Source organism: Amblyomma americanum, chromosome 7, assembly GCF_052857255.1.
Source record: "Amblyomma americanum isolate KBUSLIRL-KWMA chromosome 7, ASM5285725v1, whole genome shotgun sequence".
Taxonomy (NCBI): domain Eukaryota; kingdom Metazoa; phylum Arthropoda; class Arachnida; order Ixodida; family Ixodidae; genus Amblyomma; species Amblyomma americanum.
Genome location: NC_135503.1, coordinates 4,135,715 through 4,159,456, shown reverse-complemented (window position 1 = coordinate 4,159,456; position 23,742 = coordinate 4,135,715). Strand labels below are relative to the sequence as shown.

At 44.2% G+C, this 23,742-nt stretch overlaps 2 protein-coding genes across 12 annotated transcripts in view; one reads left to right on the top strand and one right to left on the bottom strand.

Moving 5' to 3' along the window:
- The window catches only part of LOC144098297 (uncharacterized), a 39,471-nt gene extending 28,710 nt beyond the window's left edge, over positions 1-10,761 (bottom strand). The window contains exons 1-3 of the mRNA XM_077630816.1: positions 10,580-10,761; positions 10,437-10,502; positions 9,362-9,604 (exon numbers count right to left, since the gene is read on the bottom strand). Coding sequence (XP_077486942.1) covers positions 9,362-9,604; positions 10,437-10,502; positions 10,580-10,624 — 354 coding nt within the window. The 5' untranslated portion in view covers positions 10,625-10,761. The remainder of the gene's footprint in view (positions 1-9,361; positions 9,605-10,436; positions 10,503-10,579) is intronic.
- Positions 10,762-10,947: 186 nt separating this feature from the next.
- The window catches only part of OSCP1 (Organic solute carrier partner 1), a 66,928-nt gene continuing 54,133 nt past the window's right edge, over positions 10,948-23,742 (top strand). For 3 of the 11 annotated variants that reach the window (XM_077630819.1, XM_077630821.1, XM_077630817.1), the window contains exons 1-3: positions 10,948-11,477; positions 13,961-14,092; positions 20,023-20,194. In XM_077630819.1, coding sequence (XP_077486945.1) covers positions 11,156-11,477; positions 13,961-14,092; positions 20,023-20,194 — 626 coding nt within the window. In that variant the 5' untranslated portion in view covers positions 10,948-11,155. Of the gene's footprint in view, positions 11,478-11,934; positions 12,077-13,002; positions 13,360-13,437; positions 13,491-13,960; positions 14,093-20,022; positions 20,195-23,742 lie in introns of those variants that run through there. The other 8 variants (XM_077630823.1, XM_077630822.1, XM_077630827.1 and 5 more) reach the window with 7 other exon arrangements.

Sequence of the window (23,742 nt, the reverse complement as noted above, 5' to 3'; positions counted from 1 at the left end):
GGGTGCCTAAACCCAGACTCGGTCTCCTAGCTTGTATTTCGCATTACGTTGCAAGGTTTCGCTCGTGAGCAACCTCACATCCTGAGGTTGCTGTCTTTAGTTTCTCCTATGGGGACTGGGAGACCTTCCTTGTACCGTGACTGCGTAGCCGCAGCGTGGCGATACAAAGCGCGAGGTTGACAGCGATGGTGAGCGCGAAAAGCAGTTTGCCGTGTAATCCTCTCAACGCAGGTACTCGTCGATTTCTTCCAGGCATTGGCCGAAGTGTGGTCGTGGCACGTCAACGGCAAATCCACGAAGACTGATATGTCAGTATGGGCAGTGACGAAGAATATGGCCGGCCTCACCGCAATGGAAGCACAACGGCCAGTTGTCACATGTCCTCCAGGCGTCACATTTCCAGGGGCTTGAGTGTCACTTGTAGGCTGGGCAGGCGGGAGCAGGGACGCGGCATTCTGGAATAAGTGGTTCATGTCGGAGAGCACTTGGAGGGTGTCGTTGGGGCTGAGGAGTGCGTACTGCAGCGGCGTAGGTCATGGCTGGGGTTCTGTGGCCGTCAGGGGCCAAGTGCCTATTGCACTTCCTGTACCACATCCATGAGAGTCGCTGCTTGCAACTGTGGGGAGGATGGCAGCAGTCCTCGTAGCTCCACGCAGACAACTCCACAGACAACTTCCCGCAAGCTGCCGCTGGTGGTGGTCACCTTGTCCGGATAAATTGCAGAGACATAAGCAGGGCAGTTGTACTGCCGAGTCCGGATGACGAGAGTCTTCTCGATGGTGCAGGCTTCTTGCATGAATTCCTCGACGGTTTTTGGCGCCTGGCAAAGAGTTGTCCTTTGATGCCACGCATTAAAACTGAACTTTCATTTCCTCAGTCATATCGGGATCAGCGTGGCGAAAGAGGCATTTCATTTCTTCAACGTAACCATGTACGGGCTCATTTGGAAGCTGGATCCCGAACTCGAGGACGCCTTCGGCTCTTTCTTTCGTCACAACACTGGTGAATGTCTTCAAAAGTTCTCTCTTGAATAGCCCCCATGTGTTTAAAGACGACTTGTGGTTTTCATACCACGTGCGTGCTGAGCCCTCCAGTGAGAAAAAGACGCGTCCTATTTTAGTCACATCATCCCAACTGTTGAACAAGGCAACGCGCTCAAATTAGTCCAACCATTCTTCGGGGTCTTCGCCTGGGAAGCCACTAAATGTTTGCGGCATCCGCGGGCGCTGCAGGACAATCGGGGTCAACGTCTGTGACAAGAGCATGGTTGACGCTGCGGTATCTTTTCATCGTTGGGTGCAGTCCGACAGAGTCCCGATCTCAGGCTGCTCTCCTTGGAGACGTCGGCTGGTTCGGTGAACTGGTGGCTCATTCTCCAGTGTGAAGCGCAGAGGGCTGGTGTCACGACTTGAAGGGGGTGTACGGTACATTGACGGGGACCCAGCACCTCCACCAGGTGTCACGAAGTGGTGACTGCAATCCGGAGAGCAGAAAGACAGCGAAAATGTAGTATAAAAAACTTTATTTGGGCTGATTTGCGCCCACAATGGGGTGAATCACTTAGCGGCGGCGTAGCAACAAGTGCGCTCGGCGGTCGTCGAACAGAATTTCCACTGCTCTCGGCCGCGCTCAATTTAAAGCCGACAGCAAACTTTCTAGATAAAGCATGCAAAGTTACAACATTCTGGAACAACGCAGAATCAGTTCTGCTTGGGTGCAATCAATCAAGATATATCAGGTCGTGTGTTGCATTGCAAACAAAGCGATAAAGCAGCGTGCCAGGCAGCCTTGAAGAACAAACACTCCAAAGATTCGCAGCACTATATAACTCCTTATGTTAGCTACGTTGCGCTTATTTATTAACTTCCGATTGCTTTGCCAGTTCTATACTGTCCGTACAGTTAGATGCTTTCATGCTTCGGCGTTTCTGAACCAGATTTTTCGTCTCCTGAAACAGCTTGCCAGTATCCTGTCGAAGCAACCTACCGCCTACTTCTACTGTGCATTCTGATGACAGCTGTGAGATTATTGTTCATTGCTTTAACATTAAGGTCGTCAACCTCAGTTAAAGCTGAATATTTGTTCAGTAATGGTATCGTGGACTTTGCAGACACTGCAGGCAACGCAGTGTCTGCAGCACCTTGAGCAGAAAGTTTTGTACCTGCTGATCTGAGAGCACTGCTTTAAGGGGTGACGCAGTTCTGAAATCTCCCGAAAATGGCCAAAAAAAATATTTTTTGCTAACTGCTGTAACCACTTGTATGACTCGTTTTTTATGCAGTTCCAAAGTTTCACTGTTGAAATCTACCGGGAAGCACACCAAATAAAAGTGTTTCGGAACCATGGAGGCTGTGCATTATGGGGAAACATTTGAAACAAACTTCATCTTTTTCCATTACAGCTTTCTGCCTAGAGGCTCACCTTGTGGAGCAGATTTCTTCACAACAGTTTTATCTATTTTGACTACGTTTGTTTTGCTGCACTCCTAAGATAACACGGTCAAGATATTCTTTGTTTTCCAAATTTGTGAATTTTAAAATTCTTGAATGAAAATTTCTTCTTACTGTAGATATGTCGACAGACACTCCATCGCAAAACCTTCAAAACCAAAATTTGTACTTTGCGAAAAAAAAAATTTTCAAGAGTGTCTTGACCTGTAGCACATGAGTAGGGATGCAATAAATGTTGACCCAAACTTCTGCCACATTTTCTTAACTGTGCAGACTTTCTTAACTCTGCATTCTCAACTTAACATTCATAGATTGCGGCGAGTCCTCATACCATTACCAGCGCAGTGGTGCAGTGGTTAAACAATGAGCCCGAGCAACCTCTCGCGTAGCTTACCAGAGTTACTACCCGATCTTACCTGAGCTTTCGCCCACTGGCTGCAGCTTGCGCGGTGCTCCTCCGAACTTACCCAAGCTTGCTCGAGTAATGCTTACGCATTAAAAGAGTGACAGGACGGTTTCAACTGTGTAACATGAGATTCAGCGAAAGCTGTTGAGGTAGTTATATTTCATGATGTGGGAGTTACACAATATGACAGCAATTTTGCATCTGCGCAGTTCTAGAGCGCACTTTATAGTTTTTTGCTCACACTAGTTTCTAGGCTAGCTTGCCCCTCCAATCCACTGGTCTAGGCGTGCAGCACTACCGATGATCCTCTCAGGCGATGCATTTTGCAGCAGCCACTGCAGATTGGCCACACTACATTCCTCTGCTCTCGCCATGGTCTCCCTTCTCCTTCCATGGCAACAACCCTCTAGATGGTTCCCGTGGTAGCCACCCCCCGGTTACACATTCCAATACTTTCCTCCTTCCAGGGTAACTGCCCTCCAGGTGGTCCCTGTGGCAACCACCCACTGGCTGGGCCTTCTTACACTCTCACCATGTCCTCCTCCTTTTACAGTTACTGTAACCCTCCGTACTAACCATATGGTAACCACCCACCCCTTCCCAGGGTAATTACCCTCCTGTTGCGCCTTCCTGTACTCTTGCCATGCACCCCCCTTTCTGCAGTAGCCCTCCTTCTAGGGCAACTACCCTTAGAAATCTTGTCCCTTAGAAATCACTCATTGGTTGCACCTTCTCATCTCTCATCACACCCTCCTCTTTCCGCAGTAACCATCCTCTGGTTGGTGATTCTTTAGCTCTTGCCACATCCTCCTTCCAAGGTAACCACCTTCCAGACGATTCCCGTGGTAAACACACATTGGTTACACCTTCCTACACTCTCGCCATCACCTCCTCCTTCCATGGTAACCACCCTCCAGTGGTTCCCACGGCAATGCACCCACTGGTTACGCTGACTACTATGACATACTGCTACTACAATGCAAAACCCAGGAAAAGGCACTGCAGAAACTGACCGTTGCAGCGTTCTTGCTTTTCACGCCGTGTTCCCGAGACCCGGGCTACTTGTATGCAAGTACATCTTTATAGTTTTGAGGTGCCTTGCCCCATTTTCCTTTACACTGTGAAGAAGCCACTGCATTTCTCCTCCATATCGTGTCCTCGTGGGAACGGCCTGTCTGTGTGTTAGCCACCATGGGGGGGTGACTACTGCTGTATTTCAGTTCTTCATGTCGCATGCCACCAGTTTTGGTCCACTCGTATATTTGCAAATATTCTGTTGGTCACTAAACGTACAAGACCAGAACTGGTTGAAATTTTCAACGTAGTTGCTGGCATATAGTGTTATCATTAAGCGGAAGAAAAACAGTGTAACTATAGGACATTTTTAAATGCTCACGATTTTTAGCGCATGAACTGGAAAATCGCATGAACAGGGAATATGTCCACGAGGATCTACTATATGCAGAGATTAATGGGTTTCCATCAATGATGCTGTAAGCCACTCGCACTGTGCTGCAGGGGAGTATTTTTTATTCAAATTTATATAATGATATTATTAATAATGTCAAGTGGTGGTGACAGAGCCATGAATAATAGACGAGCATACCGAGGTGGTGCTGAAACGAATTCTTTATTAAGCTGTTTGTGCCCCCAATACCTGAACAACTAGGTGGTGGCGACAACAAATGAGCTCGGCGGCTGTCAAAGAACAGAATCACTGCTGCTAACCGCACTAAATTTAGAGCTGACAAAGAACCATTGAGGTAACGTGCCAAAAGAAACGATGACAACCTCAAATAATGTAGAAGCAGTTGAGCGTGGCTGCGATCATTCGAGGTAAACTTAGTCACATCTCGCATCACAAGCAATGATAAAGTCACATGCTGGCAGCTTTGAGTATGAACAAATATACATTACCAAGCTTTGCAGCAATATAACAAAAGATGCTCTCATCATCATATATAATGATGATTCAATGCCACCTTTTAGAGAAGGTGACCCTGACAATATGATTAATAAGGTGGATGACACACTCACTGCTTGCTTGTTTGGGTCGCTGTAATGTGCTACATGTAAATGCAAATAAAACATGAGCCTCTTTTTCTTTCGTCCAAAAGGTAAAATATAAAAATATGACCTGATCAATTTGCTTTAACCCAAACCATACTAAAGTTCTCACTAAGATTAAAGGGGCCCCGAGGCATAAATCAAGCATGCGGTTTTTGTTCTTTCTAGGCTAAGTATAAGACACTGTGATGCCTGAACATCCAAAGAGATTGCCGACGTCACAATATTAATTATTTTAATCTTCTCCTGAAATGCATTTCATGCCGAAGGTGTTGAAACAAAGTGGCGAATTTCGGCAGCAGAAATGAGGTGGCAAACAAACTTGGCGTGGCCATTGTGAATGGTTGGGCATCCAATATGAACTTAGTAGCCATAGGCTCTGGAAGTGGATAAAAAATATGATGCATGTCAGTGTTGAGTGTTCTCAGTGTTCCCATGCTTTTCACAGAAAAAAAAATGAGAAAAGAAAGCAGTGAAATCGAGTGAAAGGGAGCGAAAGCCAATGAGAATAATGCGAGTGTAAACACTTTCCATTTCAATTCAAACTACCATGGAAGCGAGTGCTGCTGTTCAAATTGCCCATGATGATAGTTCAGTAAAATACTTAGCGGGGCAAGTTGGTGCATAGCTTCCATAATTCAAGCGCAACAAAGACAGCACACAGAAAGGAGAACGACAGGACATGCGCTTCTGGAGAAGCCAGCAATAAATAATAAAAACACCAGTCGACACACCAAAGCCAAAAGTGCGGAGAAAAGCCAAACAGGAGATGGGGTTCGGGAGTGGGGGGGTTCGCTTTTTAATCCTATCAACATCAAAGAGATTACAAGGAAACACCCAGGAGCTCCCTTTTTAGTCACCCCTGCATTGTCTGCGACTTGTACCTATGTGGAAGTATGACACAGTCAAAATGTGCAGCTGTGGGCTACCCTGGCAACGCAACAATCTGCCTTTTTCACAAGATGTGGCGCCCTCTGGGGAGTGGGCTGAAGTGGTTGAACACCACGCGCAAGCCGCGTACCGACAGGGCTAATCGGGAGCATAAAGACTGATGCGTAGTGTCTCTGAGAGAAAAAGGGCGGCGGAGGAGCGCTAGTCCTGAGCAAAACCGGTGCAGAAGCGAAACTGGACGGTTCTGCCCATTGCATGCGCAGTAGGAGCTGGCAGTTTTCTTCAACTAATGAGACTGGAGGAGGAGAGAGACGCAAGCTTCTTCTGCATGTGTGCAAGTTGCGGCGCTGACTGGCAGTGCCCATTCTCATCACTGGACGAGTGAAATGCATTTTTGTCTTATCTTTTTATTTTGAGTTTTCTAGGCGAAATAACTATCATTTGCACGATCTGATTTCAATAGTCCCTTTTGCAGTGGTGTGTAGAAGATGTGATAAATCCCTCTAATCAGAACAATCAACAGTGAAAAAAAAATGTCACACTGCTCCTTTAAAATGCTTGGAGTGGGTTTTACAAGCAAATTGTTCCGGGATGCACATCTGAACAAAGTAGCCTTGAAAGATGCCTGTGTCATAGGCCTGTTCTATCGACATCATATCCTTCCATTACCAACTGAACTACTATTACTTAAATTTCTATCCATGTCACATCTACATTACTGTCGTCTTATATGCGGTAGAGCAACATCAACTATCATGGTTTCTGGTGTATAAATCGCACTTTTGTATAAGTCACTCTCCCTGCAAATGGCTATTTTTTCAGAAAAAAAAAAATTGCCCTTAAGTTGCACTGGTGCGTAAGACATATCTATCCATTCAGTAAGCACTATAAAAGCATACTGAGTATCCCACCTTTGGAAAGTGGAATGAAAAGGCACTTTCAGCAGCTGCTGTGCACGGACAATCCTTGTGGTCTGACTAGCATGCCTTCTTCCCGTAGTCTGCCTTTTTCTGTTGGTTTCATGGACCTGAGCACTCTTAGGGTTTTGCGCCAGTCCTGGACCATCTCTTCACTAAAATGTCAAATCTGTCTCTCTGCTGCCCAGTTCGCATTCCTTAGCATATATTCAATGTTAAACAACTTGAATTTGCATTGCAGCTCCTTCAACTTGTAAGAAGTCTCACGTTGAAAGAACAATGCGCAATGCGTGCAAATCTAAATGGAAGTGATAAGAATGACACCAAGATCAAAACTTTCGAGAACACGCGAGATTTTGTGATTCTGCCCATTCGGTAATATCTTAAAAATAACCTGACTGTTTCCTGCTTTACACGTCGATTTTATTTTCAAGCATAGTTACTGGGCGAGGTAAAAGACAAAGCACAATAGAAGGTCATTATTGACGGTATATAAGTGACACCGCTGTATAAGACGCACCTATGAATAGTTCAGAAAACACACGCACAAACACACACACAACTTATACACAAGAAAATACAGTAATCTCTACTGTCTGCAAGCTTTATCTAGAAGCTTTATTGCCTATAAAAAAAATGACCTTTGAGTTGTACTTTCATCCAGCCCAAGAGCTACACCACTGAAGAACTCTCTAGAACTGCTGATGCAACAAATATTTTTCCCCTCTATGACATAATCTTTGCTCAATGTTGTTAAAAAGAACTCGATCAAGAAATTTTCTTTGTATCTGACTTGGCTGAACGTGTTACCTATGTGCTGATGTACCCACTGCATTGTATGGTGTTTTCTGCATCTACTCCATGAACTACATACCCCCTTCTGGCACCATTTTTTGTTTTAATTGAAAACAATTACTTTTCCCTTTAAATAGTGTGTTTTCAGGCCTCATGAAAGAGCATTTGTTAGTTTTCCAGGGCGAAAGACCAGCGGGTAGGTTTTTAAAAGGATGAGCAAAATTCTGTACCAAGTGTTGGATTGGCTGGAAATACTAACATCAAAATGCCTGGATTTTTCAAGTAACCACCCGAAAGATCGTGGAATCACTTTGTGTTTCGAGACACACATTACGCTTGAAACTGCACAAAAACAATCGATGTTATCATTCGCGGGAAAACCTGGCTGCATAAAAATGGCGGACAAGGTGCTACGCAGCTTGCTTTGTGATATATTATTTACTACGTTCACTACATGACACACAAAAAAACTTATTTGCAACAAGGATGCTAGATTGAACTGAAACAATGAAGTAACTACTAGGTGCAGCACACTTTCAGAAAAAGTTGTGCATCTGCTGTGTGCATAATTGCGTACAAAGCACCTTAAAGGGATTTGTCATACAGATGCTGCATCATTTCCTTCTATGACTTTAGAATAGTGTTGCTGGTGATGACCTTGACAGCCTGTTGCAAAGCTTATTTACTGTGTCCCCTCAGTATTTAACAATTGTCTCCATTAGTTACATAATGTATTCAGCACCTTGTACACCTGGAATGGAATTAAGCTTTTTTTTTTGTGCCATGACTTCATTTCGGTAGGTTAGCATTTGGGTTTGGCGAAAAAGTACTATCATGCAATATGTACCGTAGCTTTGTGCTTGTATAGCAATGTTTACACTGCAGAATTTTGTTAGCTCACTGCCTCACCATCTTTCCTAGTTCTTGTGACTAATCTGTGATGGTACCATTGTAGTGTTGTTACAATTGACTAGTGTCAAAATGTTATGCTTGTTAAAAGACTATAAACACCAAATTTTAGCTTGCGTGTTTTCTTCTTTCAAGTGATGCGCCAGATGCTAGTATACATGGATCACCCCATGGTATTCACCTATGACCGTTACATGATTTGTTATTGAATTTTTCTTTGTGCTGTTTCGGTTTCGTTTTCGTCAGCCGAAAGATGGCTGTGACGTGTAGTTGATGTTTATATCAGGCATGAAAAAAATGGCAATATAACTGCTGATGCGTCGTTTATTGTCATTCCAGCTATCAAAGCAGGCCAGTTTAAGTGTTGTAGTAATTATAACTACGAATTGGGAACTATATTTTAGTTTTTTTCGTGGCTCACGTGACCTGAACACCAACTACAAATCACAGCTATTGTTCAGCTGATTAAACTGAAGCCAAAGAAGGCATCAAGAAAAAACTGAATTATAAATTATTTAGTGGTAATAGTCAAGTACCACGTGGTGAGCCATGAATTTTCAACTAAAATTGGTGTCGTTGGTCCTTTAAAGTCTTTTTTTTTCTCCTCTCCCTGTCTATAATTTCATTTTTCCTTATCTTTGTATTATCCTTTCTGTTGCTACATGCCTATTTTTTTACCCAGGGCTCAGAAGCTGATATTGGAGCTTTTCTTTTGGGGTACTCTACTTTGACTGAAACAGGCGAGTTGGTGATGCATTATTAGGGCAACAGCGCTTGTTCTATGTATCCTCCCCTTTCATCCAGGTGTTTTTGTGCTGTTGCCGTAATATTGACCGAATGCTCGATTGATGAGGTGCCTGCTTCTGCTGGTACAAATGTTTGCCAACCATCATGACGCAAACATGCATAATGGAGGCCCATCTCACCCGCAGGGATGCGTGCAGAGCTGCCAGCTCGTGCTGGAGCTGCTCCACAGCTGCTGGCTCAGTGTCAGGCGCCGCTGGCGTATGGTGGCGGGCACAGTGGCTCTCGAGCTCAACCTCTGAGCCCAGCCGCATGCGGCATGTCGGGCACACCACCTCCAGGCCACTGCCATGGCTGGTCTCATAGTGGTCCTGCAATGCATCTGCCGAAGGGAAGGCTCGCAGGCACGACGGACACAGGAAGCCCTGCAGTCACATGCACTCCGGTCAAGGACTTTATGATATGGTCCCCTACTTTCACTTTCCCACACCAAGGAAATATTAGGACTGAAGGCAAGAGGCAAAGTATCCATCTCAAAAAGTCCAGCCATCTGCATCTACTAAACTAGAAATCAAACCTAAAGAAAATGGAAAGTCGGGCAAAATAGTATGTATTCATAGCTGAACAAGGTAGACATTTGAAAATAAGGACAAGAGGAATAATGGAGTAATTCACATTAATTTCAAAAGATTTGCTGTTCCATGGTGCAAATAGGGTGTCCGTTATAGCTTTGCATACTGCTCTTATGGGACACTTGAAGTATGCCACGGCAAGCATAAATTTTCATTTGTCTCCTTCACGTGGCTGTAATGCGGCTAGAACGTCAGCTTTTAATAGAGCAAAGCAGCTCATAGCCGGAGCAGCAAAACAGCGCCAGTCGTAAGCATAACCTGCGTATAGACACTGCACATAAAAAAGAGAGGGGGGGGGGGGGGGGAACCGTGCAGCACGGCAAAAACCGACGGCTTCATATATGACGCAAGAGCACTGATGAGGCCAGATGTGCAACTAGCATACCAAGCAATCCAAGGGTTCGAATACCTTGAGCACATTAGATATCACGACACCTGCTACACTGCCATAAAGAGTCAGCTTGAAAGCACATGACGTGTGCGCAGGCTTCCGAGATGAACGGCTCCGTTCAAATTCATTCATCACAAGACCCTGCTGTCGAACAAGCTGGGATATGCTGCCAGAGAGCCAGCCAAATCATGACCGGCCAGACGATGTTGTTCGTAATATGGAAACGGGCATCACCTCGGCGCTCGCTTCGTTAGCTTCCGATGTTTCCGATGGGCTTGGGGGCTTCGTCGGACTCTGGCTCTGAAAAGCACATGCAGAGGGCCAGATTTACCAACGGCAGCTGTGCACAGCTTTCCCAAAGCAACGTGCGCTGTTACCTTTGCATCAGAAATTTTAGTTAACAGCTTATTGATATTAAACATCACTTTTGGTGCAGCGAAACGGCTGAACCACCAGTAGAAGACGAAAACAGGAACCAGGGCGGTGCAACGATGCAGCCAATGCAGCCTCACTTGCTACTGCTGCTGATGATGATATTGCAGCACATCCTCTTCGGGCGGGCACAAGATTTGTATCCTTGCCAAAGTATAAAATTAAAAAAATAAAAATAAAAATGTCACCATGGTATTTTACGCCGTTCACGGCGGAGGAGAGGAGTAAAATCTCTAAAACGTATGGCTGTCAGAGTTAAATTCAGGTTCTGTTATTTGTCTGCGCTTTCACAGGTAATCAAATTGAAACTAGGGTTGGGCTTGTGAACGAAGCTTCGCGCAGTTTTTTTATTCGAAAATGAAATTTAGATTTCTGCCAAGAGTCGCGCAATCGCGCGTCCACGTTTTTTGTTTGTTTGGTTGGCGCATGGCGCGAGGCAACGGCGCGAGGCGAGGCTTGCAGCGCGGGATATTCATAGTTGCCACTAGTTGCCACGGTGTGATTGTGTAGTCTTCTGACTCATGCGGAACATGATGCAGTCAGAGGAGCATGTTGGATTGGACCAGTGGTTGGACCCACAGTCTGCATACTATGGAAGCATGGAAGAGGTGGACGCTCATGACGCAAGCAATCAGCCGAACACCTTCGGACAGCTGGTGCGGCGTCTCAACAGCATTGTGTGCCGATCAGAGACAAACACAACGGATCAGGCAGAGACGCCGCTTGATCCTGCTGAAGAAGTGCACGAGTACCAAGCTCTGATGAATCTTCTCACAGGTGCACGCTCATGTGTTGTTTTCCCACACACGCGGCGTAGCGGCTTGTGGAACCGTGCTAACATAGGTGTGCCCATTTTGCTCGCCACGATGTTATCCTTGAAGAGCTCGCGAATCGGCGAATACATTAAATATAAATAAACCCATATACAATTAGGTGCTCTTATGGAGCCCACATCATTATTTCAGGCCAAAACTTTACTCATATTCAAATGGTCTTCACTCAAGGTCATCCACACAAAACGCGCGGCGTAGAATGCTTCTCTCAGCTAAATTGACGAATTGTCCGAGCTCAAATTTCGCACAGAAATGGCACTTTGTCGGCAGAATTGTTTTATGCTACATTTGTTTGGGGTACTTCCCTGAATCGGTCAGAATAAATCGGATATTCGCATCGTCTGCGGCGACGACGAAACAGAACAAGCGCCGGTGGCGCCGTCTCGTTTGCCGGTTGTGGCGATTCGGCAAAGGAAGACGCGGGGGGGGGGGGGGGGGGGGGGGGGGGGGGGGGGGGGGGAGTTTTTAGACGCTTTTTTAACTGCTTATGAATGATCACAAAAACTTAGTTTGGCTAAAACTCCACTAAACTTCAAGGCTTTCGTGAAGCCTTTCGACCCTGCAACCTCCTTTGCCAAATCTCGGCGGCGCAGACAATTCGAATTTCAGGCAAGTACCACAAACAAATGTAGCGTAAAACAATTCTGCCTACCAAATGTCATTTCTGTGAGAAATTTGAGCTCGAACAATTAACCAGTTTAGCAGAGTGAAGCATTCTATGGCGCGTGATTAATCGCGGAACAGTCTGTATTTGTGGAGACTTTGTGTGTGTGCTAATACAAAATTATTACAAAGGCACTGCTTTCCGCGATTTTGTATGATTCAGACTTCGGTTTTTGGTCGTAAATAGACAAATGCAGGGCAAAATTTTCAGTGAAGCAGCAGAAAAGAAACATGATTTCTCAAACCCTTTTATTCTGATGCACAGATAAAAGCCTCTTTTTATTAGTTTTGTATCATTTATGGAGAACTGCATGTGCTTTCTTGTCACCGTAAAGTTAGCAGCTCTCTGCATGAGCCCATGGTTCGTGAGGGACATGCGCAGAACAGCCAACACAGTGATGACATCCATGCACGTCCGATTTCTCTTCTGAACTTTTACATTGGTAATTCCTTCACGAGAAAGAAAGTAGTTTATTGTTAGAACTTTTCTTGTCGCCTAAACAAGAAGTTAATCACAAGAAAAAAAGTTATAAGCTCTAGAATTTTTGATACCTGGCTTGTTTCATAAAATTAAGCGTTAAAAAGCTGATTTTGTTTACTTTTGTGACTGGTTAGCGGAGTAACACAGTATGCCGTGGACACTGGCCCAGTGTTCGGAACTGCTGTTTTTTTTAAGTTGTACTAAATGAAGGCACAGCGCACGAAAGGCGGGACTGAGAAAGAGACAAACACAGCGCTGTGTTTGTCTCTTTCTCAGTCCCGCCTTTCGTGCGCTGTGCCTTCATTTAGTACCATGTACCGACTAGCCCAGACAAGCACCTTATTGCAGTACATTTTAAGTTGTATCCTGCTAGAGTGAAAATTTGTTTAAATTCGACGCTTGAGTGTGACTATACTCAGGTATAGCTTTTTTGTGGCAATGCAGCAGAGGATAGGCAGGAAAGGGAATCAGACGGGCCTTTGTCCTGGTACTGTTGGGAGTGGGCTCCTCAGCCCTAGCGACCCTGCACCATCTTCAACTTTCCCCCTTTCATACCTCCACACTCTTAGTCCGAACAACGAAAAACCCACCCCCGCGGCAGGGGGACAAAGGCCCGTCTCTCTCTCTTTCCTGCCTAGCCTTTGCTGAATTGGCAAAAAGTTGTCCCTTTAGTATAGTTAAAAAGCACTCTTTCACCCCTGTTGGGCCAAGAGACATCGGCATGTCTTCGAAGTTCCTGCTCTCTGAGGTCTGAAACCACATCCCATCGAGGCATATGGAAATCTCAGCTGACAAAAATACAGCAGCACATATTTTCACTTCACAGCTATGGAGCCAAGCGACCGCGTCTTCTCGGAGATCATATCTTTCACAATCTTGGTAAGGTTGAGAGCAGCATCCAGAGTGACAGTTTTACAGGGATCGCAAAAATTTCCCACATTTTGCATTAATTTCTCTTTTTCCTTTGAAGTTTCAATTTTCCCACAATATGGGAAATTTTTCATTATTCGGCAACACTGGCTAACACACGAAGGATGTTTGCCGCACCCTTATCACTTGCTTTTTTGAAGTTTTTTTGCGAGACCGTGGCCTGTATGTAACGCAACTCACACGGGAGTTTCCCCCCTCCACACATGCACACACAGCCACTCTTTTTTCTGATGGTAAACTTCAAGCAGGCTCTCTCAATTAATCTATGTGCGACAAGGTATTGCTGGAGAGTTTGGTACATAAACTTAAATATTCTGTTGAGCTTGTGCTCTTTGCATGTTCATTACTGTCATCATCCTTATTTTGCTGTGAGGTTTAAAATTTGCATCATTTGTTTTGCTGTCACTCTTATTCTTCAGGGGACCCCACCTTGATACCTGCAGACAGCAACGTCTTGTCCCTGGCCTGTGCTGTATTACACAACGCGTCAAAGTGTACCCGCCTTGGATTGCCTACTCTTCTGTCGCACCACCAAGCACTCCTTGAAAAAGGCAAGCTCATGTGTCAGTCCAATGCAGGCCTGCAGATTGGCTGGGTACAATGCAACAGTGTTGCAAGTTTTATTATGGATGATTTTTATACTGCAAAGAATGAGAAACCAGGCTACGCCTGAAACAGCAGTTTCATTTATTTATGAACAATGCTGTTTTTTAAAGAGCTGACAAGTTCTCGAGAAATGAGATAGGTCATTATTGGTGAGAACAGATAACAGTCAGTGACACCTGAGGGATCAAGATTGAATTAAAATGAAGAGATTCCCCATTTCAGCTTTTAAAGGGACGTGTTTAAGTGCCTGCGCCATTTTTTTTATCTCTGCAGTGTTCAGTGAGTCGTGTATTGATGCTGCGGCCAGTTTAGCCGCTGTACACATCACCACATGGCACAGGTATCTTATATACTGCGTTTCGCTTCCAGGCTGCCGTCGTCTTTGCATGTTCGATATCATATCTTTTGCAGGTACTTGCATTTTCTTTTTCGAAAGCCTTTTTTTTTTCTACTGCACAACAAGAATGGCACAGGCACTCACCTTGCATGTCATGTTCAAGAACACCGGGAAACAGATAAAACCTGTGAAACACCTGGAGTGAACATTTGCATTCTTTACACATCAGGATCAGAAGACAGGAGATTGTAGAAGCCTCCTACTTTTCCAAGGCAGATCACTGTGTCAGCGAGCCATCTCTTGCTCTGAGGAGAAAGAGATTTCCTTTTAGATTGTAACAGCTAATCTTTGGTTTTTGATTTTGTTCCTTAGCTTCTTTCCCATGTTTTTCTTGCCCCATATTATACCACACGTTTGAATAAACGCCTTTGTTGCTAGTAAGCACTTGTTGTGTGCGCCTTCCTCAAGTGTCTTGTCCTTTTTTGCACTCTCCTTCCAGCAAATTGAACCAATACCAACATGCCCAACTTTTCGCTCTGCTTCCTTTCCATCGCTCACTGGACTCTTTTGTCCTGGTTGCTAGCCTTTTTGATAGCCTCCAAGTCTGTGCTCCATCTGTTATAAACTTGCCTTTTCAGTAATATGGGCAGTCTTTTGTTTGTAATTTAGAAGCTATATCTGAATTCAGTCGACCCGGTATCATCTGCTTACTAATTTTTAAGATCTTACTGGGCCATTAGCCGCTGCGGTGGCTAAGTGGTTACGGCGCTCGGCTGCTGGCCCAAAAGACGCAGGTTCGATCCCGGCCGCGGAGGTCGAATTTCGATGGAGGCGAAATTCTAGAGGCCCGTATACTGTGCGATGTCAGTGCATGTTAAAGATCCCCAGGTGGTCGAAATTTCTGGAGCCCTTCACTACGGCGTCTCTCATAGCCTGAGTCGCATTGGGACGTTAAAACCCCCATTAAACTAAACTAAACTCACTGGGCCATTATTACACGACCCCAGTAAATGCACTCCTTAGCTACCTGCAATATCTGATTGCCTATTGCAAACTGTTGTTCGCTTGTGAAACATCGTTAATATTTATTCATTTTAATAATAATCATACTTTTGATCCTACTAATTTTGCATGTGTACATCCTCAATCTTTGCTGCAGTTCATTCCCTGATTACTTTCTAAGACAGCATCATTGCAAAATCTGAGTTTGATGAGGTATTTCCCGTTAATCCTTATACCAAGCTCACTCTTGTCATTTTAGAGCTCTGGATAGAGTTCTAAACTGGCTTTACGTATGGTTCCTCAATGCCTTAGGTGTGCCTTGTACAAGGGTGCCAATAGGTGGACAGGTCTGTATTTCTTCACGTCTCTGCTATGTTTTTTTGCGGATTAGTATAATGTTGACATTCTTCAATGTCTCCACTATGTTTTAGGTCAAAAGACATTGCGAATGCTGGGATGCAAGTTTTTAAGCACTATATCTCTGCTCCTTCAGGAGAGCTACAGGCAATCTTCAATTCCTTACTTACACCTGGAGTTTCTATACCTTCAGTGCTAATATTTCCTTCTATTGCTCTGGCTGTCTGAAATTCTGTATGAAATTCAGTGAATAACTCTTCTCCCATGGGGGATTCGAAGAAAATTGGTGACAGCCCCAAGACAGGTGAAGCTCACTGCATACAAATCTCTGGTTAGGCCAATTTCGGAGTATATGCATATGGGACCCCTACACCAAAACAAGTATAGACAAGTTGGAAAAGGTGCAGAGAATGGCCGTCCATTTTATTTGCAACTGCTAGAGACAAACAGATAGCGTATCACAGATGGTTAATCTCTTGGATCTTCAGACCCTCCTTACATTCTTATGCCTCCTGTGCAATAATAAGACGCAGGTAAACAAGAACTTATCCCTGTATCACAAGCTAACACATGCTTTAACCACGGTAAAATTTTACAAGAATACTGGGCTTGTACCGATTCATTTCAATATTCCTATTTCCCTAAGGCTGTGTCCGACTGGAATAGGCTGCCGCAGAATGTTGTTGATTGTCCGGATGAAGTGGAATTCATTGCCGCTTTGAAAAGTATGAATGTCTAACTTTTTCTTTGCCTTTGTTTTGTATTTGTGGTATCGTTCATGTGTGTTTCCCACTCCTGCTTGGACTCTAGAAGGAGTCTGCAGTATTCCTAACTAAATAAATAAATAAAACAAATTCTAACTATTTATTTATTTATCCAAATACCTTACAGGACCCAAGGGCGTTGAATAAGGGGGCAAAAACATTATAACTATAAATGTAATAAGTACAGAAATACTATTCAGAATTCAAGGCAAGAAAATAAAAATGCAAGCTTAGTACAGGACAAAATTCACAGACTAAGTATAACAACATTGTAAGGTACATATTGGGTGAACAGTAAGATAAATGCAACGAAAAATAGCGAAAATACAGGAGTAATAAAACGCTTGTCATTATATGAGTGATTAAAAAGCACATGAAAAGCAATGTATAATGCAACTGTAGGGCAAACGAAAAGATGTGAAGCAAAAGAGAAACAGAAATAAAATAGCGGAGCACGATGTCAGTGCAGATAATGCTGAATTGTTGAGGGAAGCGACAGTGTTGGGAAGACCATTCCAAAGCACAGTGGCATGGGGCCAGGCAGTTGAATTGAAGGCCAGCGTACTACCATCGATGTGTTTAGTGCTGCATACATCTGGTTCCTCCTGGAGCTTAGTTTACCCCTTGCTACTTTCAGGTTTTCTGTGTGCTTCAGTGCTGTCGCGTACTCTCTGGTTATACTTTCTGATGTCACATAGCCCCGATTTATCCATCAATTTTTTGTTAACCCTGCCTTGTCTGTAATGCTCAAGGCTCTCATGTCATTGGGTTTTTAATCGGATCCTTTGCTTGCAGTAAGAGAGTGCCAGTGACTTGTCTAGATGCTTTATCGCTTGGTTCTACTGCACATTCTGGGATTATTTTGATGAAGTTTGCATTTGCTTGGCTAAGGCAGAGTATCTGTTTCCAAGTAAAATCCTGAAGGACGCATTTTCTCTTGCCGCTGGCTCATGTATCTGCTTGTTGTTGACAATCTTTCCCTGTTCATTTTCAAAATAGGCTAATTATAGACATAATAATCCTGTGGTCATTAGGTGTCACCTTGCTTGAAATTGATACAGAGTGTAGTCTTCATTGTGGCTCTTTGACATCCACTTTCTACTCATGCATTTGCAAAAGAAGCTATTCATAATTGTTGGACTAATCTTTTCTACAAATTCTACCAACAGTTTTTGACCATTGCTGGAGTCCATGCCATGTATGGCTTCAAATTATCTTCTTGCCTGTAAACTTCTTTATTTTAGCATTGATTCACCCATTGGCTTTGTTCATTTCAAATAATTATTGAACAGAAGTGACTGCAGAAAGTACACATAGATATGGCATTGATTACTATGCAGAGCATTTTCGTCACAAGGATGACACAAACATTCTTGCAGGATGGGAGTGCTACTTAAAGCTAAATTTATTCCATCGCATCTGAGCCATATGGCCAAGTGTAATATTTATTTTACACCTGGCAAAAGGGAAAAGAAATGAAAGGAATATGAAATGTTACGATGCATTTTGTTTATGATCTGTGTTGGAACTGCTGTGCCATTTGCACCAAGCTGTGTCAAAGGGCAAAACCTGCTGCATGCAACTACAAAAACCCAGTTTTTGATTATTTTTGCACTCTGTGTGCGTCAAAGGGTTGCTGAAAATGGAACCAAAACTGAAATGTGCTCCTGCTCACTTGACCTGCCAACCAAGTTGCTGTGTATCTATTGGTGCACTTGTCACTTCGGTGTATTCCTGGCTGCGATGAGTGCATCACAGCTCCGATTTCGCTGTCAGAGCTGACAGCCCACAAGCATATTTTTATTTATTCATTTATTTACAGATAATGTCAACCGTCATTAGAAGGTCATTACAAGGAGGGGAATTAAAAAAAGTATACACATAAATAAACAGCCAAATACATAAAGTAAATATACATTTAAATATGCTATGCATGCATATACAATAGGTGTGTGTCTGTATGTATGTGCATGAGTGTGTGTGTGTTGTGTGTGTCTGCATATACACTCTGGGTGTTTCGCCAAAGATGTTTCGCAATTTTTATAAATAGTCTGAGGTAGAACGCTTTTTTTTTTTGGCACAGCATTGTTATCAGTGTAGCACATCAGAATACAGCTAAAACGTGCTGGCTAGTAGGCTGGTTAACTAATATTGAATAGTTAACTTTTTACCTATTCTGTTTCTCTCCTTGTTTATTGAGAGGCGTGCAACCCACCGTACGCTATCCATAGTTTTTAGAATTTTGAAAAACGCGCTGTGGCTCAACAAATTTTGCCTACATTGCACCAAAATACATGCTCTTGCAAAAAGCTTGCGGGCAAAGCAACTCCTCCAATGCACGTAACTCGTTGAAATAACCAAACTTTTAAAGATCACATACATGTTTCAAAAGTGAGCCCACAAATTCACTCTGAATTGTAAGTTGAATAGTGCAAATGGTAGCTAACTGAGGATACTGAGGAATGCAGCATGAAGAGAAACTAGATAATCATTCACATTTTAAAAGTTGCTAATTCACTTGTACAGTTCATGCTGAAATTTTTTTCCTCATCTTCCCAAAATTTGGTAGGAGAAACTGAGGCTGAAGGAAATTGACAAACTATGGTATCAAGCTAAGAAGGAAGTTGCACACAGCTTGATTGTTTTTATGCAGTTGGTAGATACTTATGTTGTGCAGCGGATCTTTGGTGCACTGTATGGTTCAGGTTCAAGTGCTCATCAGAAGCAGAAACTTGGGAACACATTGGCAGCGTTCATGGCCAAAAGTTATGGCTTTTCCAGAGAGTGATCAACCCATTGTTTGCCACAGTATATGCTTCACTTAAACAATTGATGTGGTGAAGCCAGCAGACTTAGAATGAATGGGCCCTGACATGCTGAAGAGCACGAATATCAGTGATCTGATCTCTGCAAAGTTTAATGTACCGTGTTTGCTAATAAAATCACCATTCATGAAATGAACTCATGTATACAGCTTCTTTTTCCCACAATAATGGTCATTAATTAAGGTGTCGAACAGCTTACTGAATGTGTCTTGCCTTAGCATTTACACTGTACGGTGCATTTTGAATGTATTGGTCACTGTGCTAATCACTGTACTGATCACTGGAAAACTGGAGTAAAAGTACAGTTTTCAGATATATTGGTCACTGTACCGATCGCTATATTGATCACTGAAAAACTCCAGTAAAAGTGCAGTTTTCAGATATATTGGTCACAGTACTATCAATGATCGCTGGAAAACTGGAGTAAAAGTGCAGGTTTCGTACACATTGATCACATTCGCGCCGCTTTTGCAGCTGCACCATTTTTACCTGCACGCATGCGCAGCTGTCTCGTCGCATCGAGGAGTGCGCTTCGCGAAAACTCTGTTTACAATGTTTCGCATGTATGATGTCCACGCTGCGCCATGCAGCACGAGGCCTTCGGTCAGGTCCCGGCTGGCTAGCGGCTGACTTGGGCCGGGTGCGCTGCTCGTTGGCACAGCGGCTTCTGGCTGAAGGGGACCCACGTGGCTGCCATCGCATGCTGGCTCCTCTGCTACGCTGGCTGCACCTGCCAGGACACCGGGCTCTCGACTGCGTCAGGTAAGTGATAGACCAAGCGACTGCTCAAAGATTTGCACTGCCCAAGGCAGGCACTTTCGCCCCAAAAACCCCTCGGAGTGTTTCAGTTGGAACACGGGACTGGTTTTAGCGTGCGCATTCCACAACAGAAGATGAGGACACTATTTATACTCGTGCCTTTGGCGGTTATCACGAACTTGTGTATGGTGAATGTACACGGCAGTGTGAACATATGCCGTTTGTCCCGTGACAATCGCGCTTTGTAGTGAATTGTGTTAACGCATGGATTCTCTTCTCAGCGTTTCGAACTTGCACCATCCACCATGTAATGCCCCCTATATATACCCCCTGAGTAATGCCCGAAAGGGCCCTTAGGGTAAATAAATGAAATAAATGTAATGGTGCCTGCGGAAACGGCACTGTCACAAGTGAAAGCGGTCCGCTTTGAAGAATTTGTCGGTGCGTGGCCGAAACCTGTGCATCATGTACAGCACAGGGTGCCTTTTTAGTATAGCCTTCACATCCTCAAAATCTGTTGTGGGCGTTGTGACCGGGGGGGTTGTGTGAGCGGAGCAAAGGAGTGCAAGATGGAAGAGTATGATGATGATGATGTGGCTATCCTTGTTGCAGCAGTTGGGTGCAAGTTTTGCACTTTAGCTGTTACGAAAAAAGAATGGTCGCTGATTTGCATAGTTGGACAAAATGCGAATATGCATGCTAGTGTGAAATGTTTCTCAATTTTTTCATCATTAAACATTGCTGCGTCAAGGTGTTTGTCATGGTGTCTCTTCTTTATGAAAGGTGAGCTGCCTGCTCATCTGCCACCTAGGTAGCTCACCTGCCTGGTAGCTCATCAGGTAGCTCATCTGACACCTAAGTCACATGAACTTGTGACGTCGGCACGACCTGCCCAGGTGTGTGTGTGTGTGCACACGTGCATAGATATATTAGAAACGTGGACCAATGTTTGAGACAATTTATTGATGTTTCGGTCGTGGAACAGCCTTCGTCAGAATCGAAGGAGAAGGCACAGTATATGTAGATAGGAGCACAACAGCGTACAGGACAATATCAACCAAAAAAGTAAAGTAAAAACGCGTCAGGCATGTGACTACAAGGCGATATGTGAATCACAGTAGTAGCCAGAAGAGCTAATTTACGAAATTTGGTGTGTCGTTTATGTTAACTACATAATGCGGCATCAGCAGATAAACAAGCATACACTGGATCATTCAGTTCGCTTACAATCAGTCCTAAGATGACAGGTCACAATTGTTGGAGAGCAAGAATCAAGAAGCAAGAAATTATACATTGTCTAGGAGACACATGGCGGCAGTGAACAGCATAATCAGTAGCAAGAATATCTATTACTAAATACAGAAAGGACACTTATGGTGCTACCTGTATGTAAATGCCGAGCATTAAAAAATAGAAACAAAAAGCAGATGAATACTGCGATGTAAACATGTGAAGGCACTGAAGAAGAAACGCGAAAGAGAAAGCACTAATGGTGGTTAACATTTGGGCCTCAAATGGTATGGAGTTCAATTTTTCTGTGCTTTCATTTAAACGTGAAGACACTGTATTGAATTTATAGATAAGAATAGGCTGTCTAACTTTTCGGTCATGATTAGTTGTAAAGCCTGATTCCAGAATAGTAGCTGAAATCTGATCAAATGAGTGACCGGTGAGCTTGACATGCCTTGATAAGGGTAAGTTTGGAATGGATGGGACATGGGCTCTATGGTTGTTAAAGCGTAACCTAAAGGGGGCTCCAGTATGACCCATGTATTGCAAGTTACTGGAGTAGATCAATGACATTTGCAATATCGCAGGTGAAGGCACTCAACACTGTCATGAATACGCCTCTTCTGGTGCCTGTTCTCATTTTTCTATTATTGACCATTGATATAAATATGTTATCGATTTTCTCCCCCCTCGTTATGTAATACCCCACTTAGGGGCCTTTAAGGGATAATAAATGATGATGATGATGAAGTCGCCATGGGTATTTAAATGAAAGTGCGAACCATTGCTTCCGACGCTCCGAGATGTGGTGATGTGCAGACACACTTTACAGAAACTGTTGTTACATATGTGGCAGCCTATAGGTTCTGAGGAATTGGTCTTCGATGATGTTTGCTAATCCCGGAGGTTTTCTGAGCTTCTGTAAACTGGTCTGGGTGGCTGTACGAATATGTTCTTCAGACGATCACTTTTATTTTTCCTTCTATGCATTTTTGTTGTCGTCTCCTTTTTTTAACGCCACGACATCGGTCATTCTCTACTTTACATTCATGGATCCCTGGAAGTCTTCATACCACTCCTGGTGCAGTGGTGTAGCGGTTAAGCAATGCGGCACTGCCCTGTGATGGCAGGCGATGCCATCGGCAGGTCTTGAGCGACTGAGGTTGCTCTTCCCGAGCAGCCAATCAATAATTTAACTGCCACTTGCCACGGTGGGCTGTTTGCTCACATTCTGCTGGGTAAGATTTTTATGACGAAGGAATGTGATGTGAACTAGGTGGCCCATCTGCCTCCTAGGTTGCTCTTCTGGGAATTTTCATGGATTTTTCGCTCACGGTCAACGATGCCGGTGACACCAGATTTTGTGCGACACGAGCTCCTAACGCGGTCACTTTAAAATTCAGCTGGCCCATTTGAAAAAAACTCAACACCTATTGTGCGTCGACACATATGTGTATTGTATGGAATGCCAAAACGTAGACATATAGTGTAATTTGACAAATATCTTTTTTAGACTGAAAGTAACGGGGAGCATGTTTATTTATTTATTATTTATTTATTTCCAAACATTGTTAGCCCTTGCGGGCTGTTACAAGGTGGGAATGGGATAATCAGTCAATACAACACAGTTCCAGCTGTTTTACAAAGGTTTCAAGTGAATATGTTTTGTCAAATATGCGCCGGTCAAGGTTATTCCATTCTATACATGTTTTAGGCAGAAACGAAAACTTATACACATCAACTCTCGGCATGTACGGCATAACTGCAAAAAGATGATTAGTACGCGATGACAGTCTTCCGGGTGGCCGCAAGTACAAGCTGGAATCCAGATTGAACATACTGTGATAAAGCTTGTGGAGAACCTGTTTCCCCCCTCCAATTCGACGCGGCCCATCTTCACCACCGTGCATCAGGACAGCATCGGCTGGGCGAGGAGGGAAGTCTCCCTCATGGGGGAAGAGGAAACAGCGACGGGAGCGCCACCTCATAGATTACGCGGAATTCTGCGGAACTGGAGAGAGTCTTTTCGGGAACCGGTCAGCGTCGTGACCGGTTGCGGCCGCACGCTCTCGTCAACTTCCGCGGCAGGCGCACGGGGATCCGTTGTGCCTTGCCGTTGGACTTCTGGTTCCGGGCAGCGAAGCGAGTGCAGCAAACACGCGCTCTGGTCGCCTTCCCCAGCAAATGCTAGGGAATGGCTTTGCCCCAAGAATGCGGCGTGCACGGGAAAACCCGGCCGCCATTATCGGCGCATACAAACGTTCGCCGCCGATACCTCCGAAGTCGCGCCCCCGCCCCAGCCGTTAAGTCGGAAGTCCTTC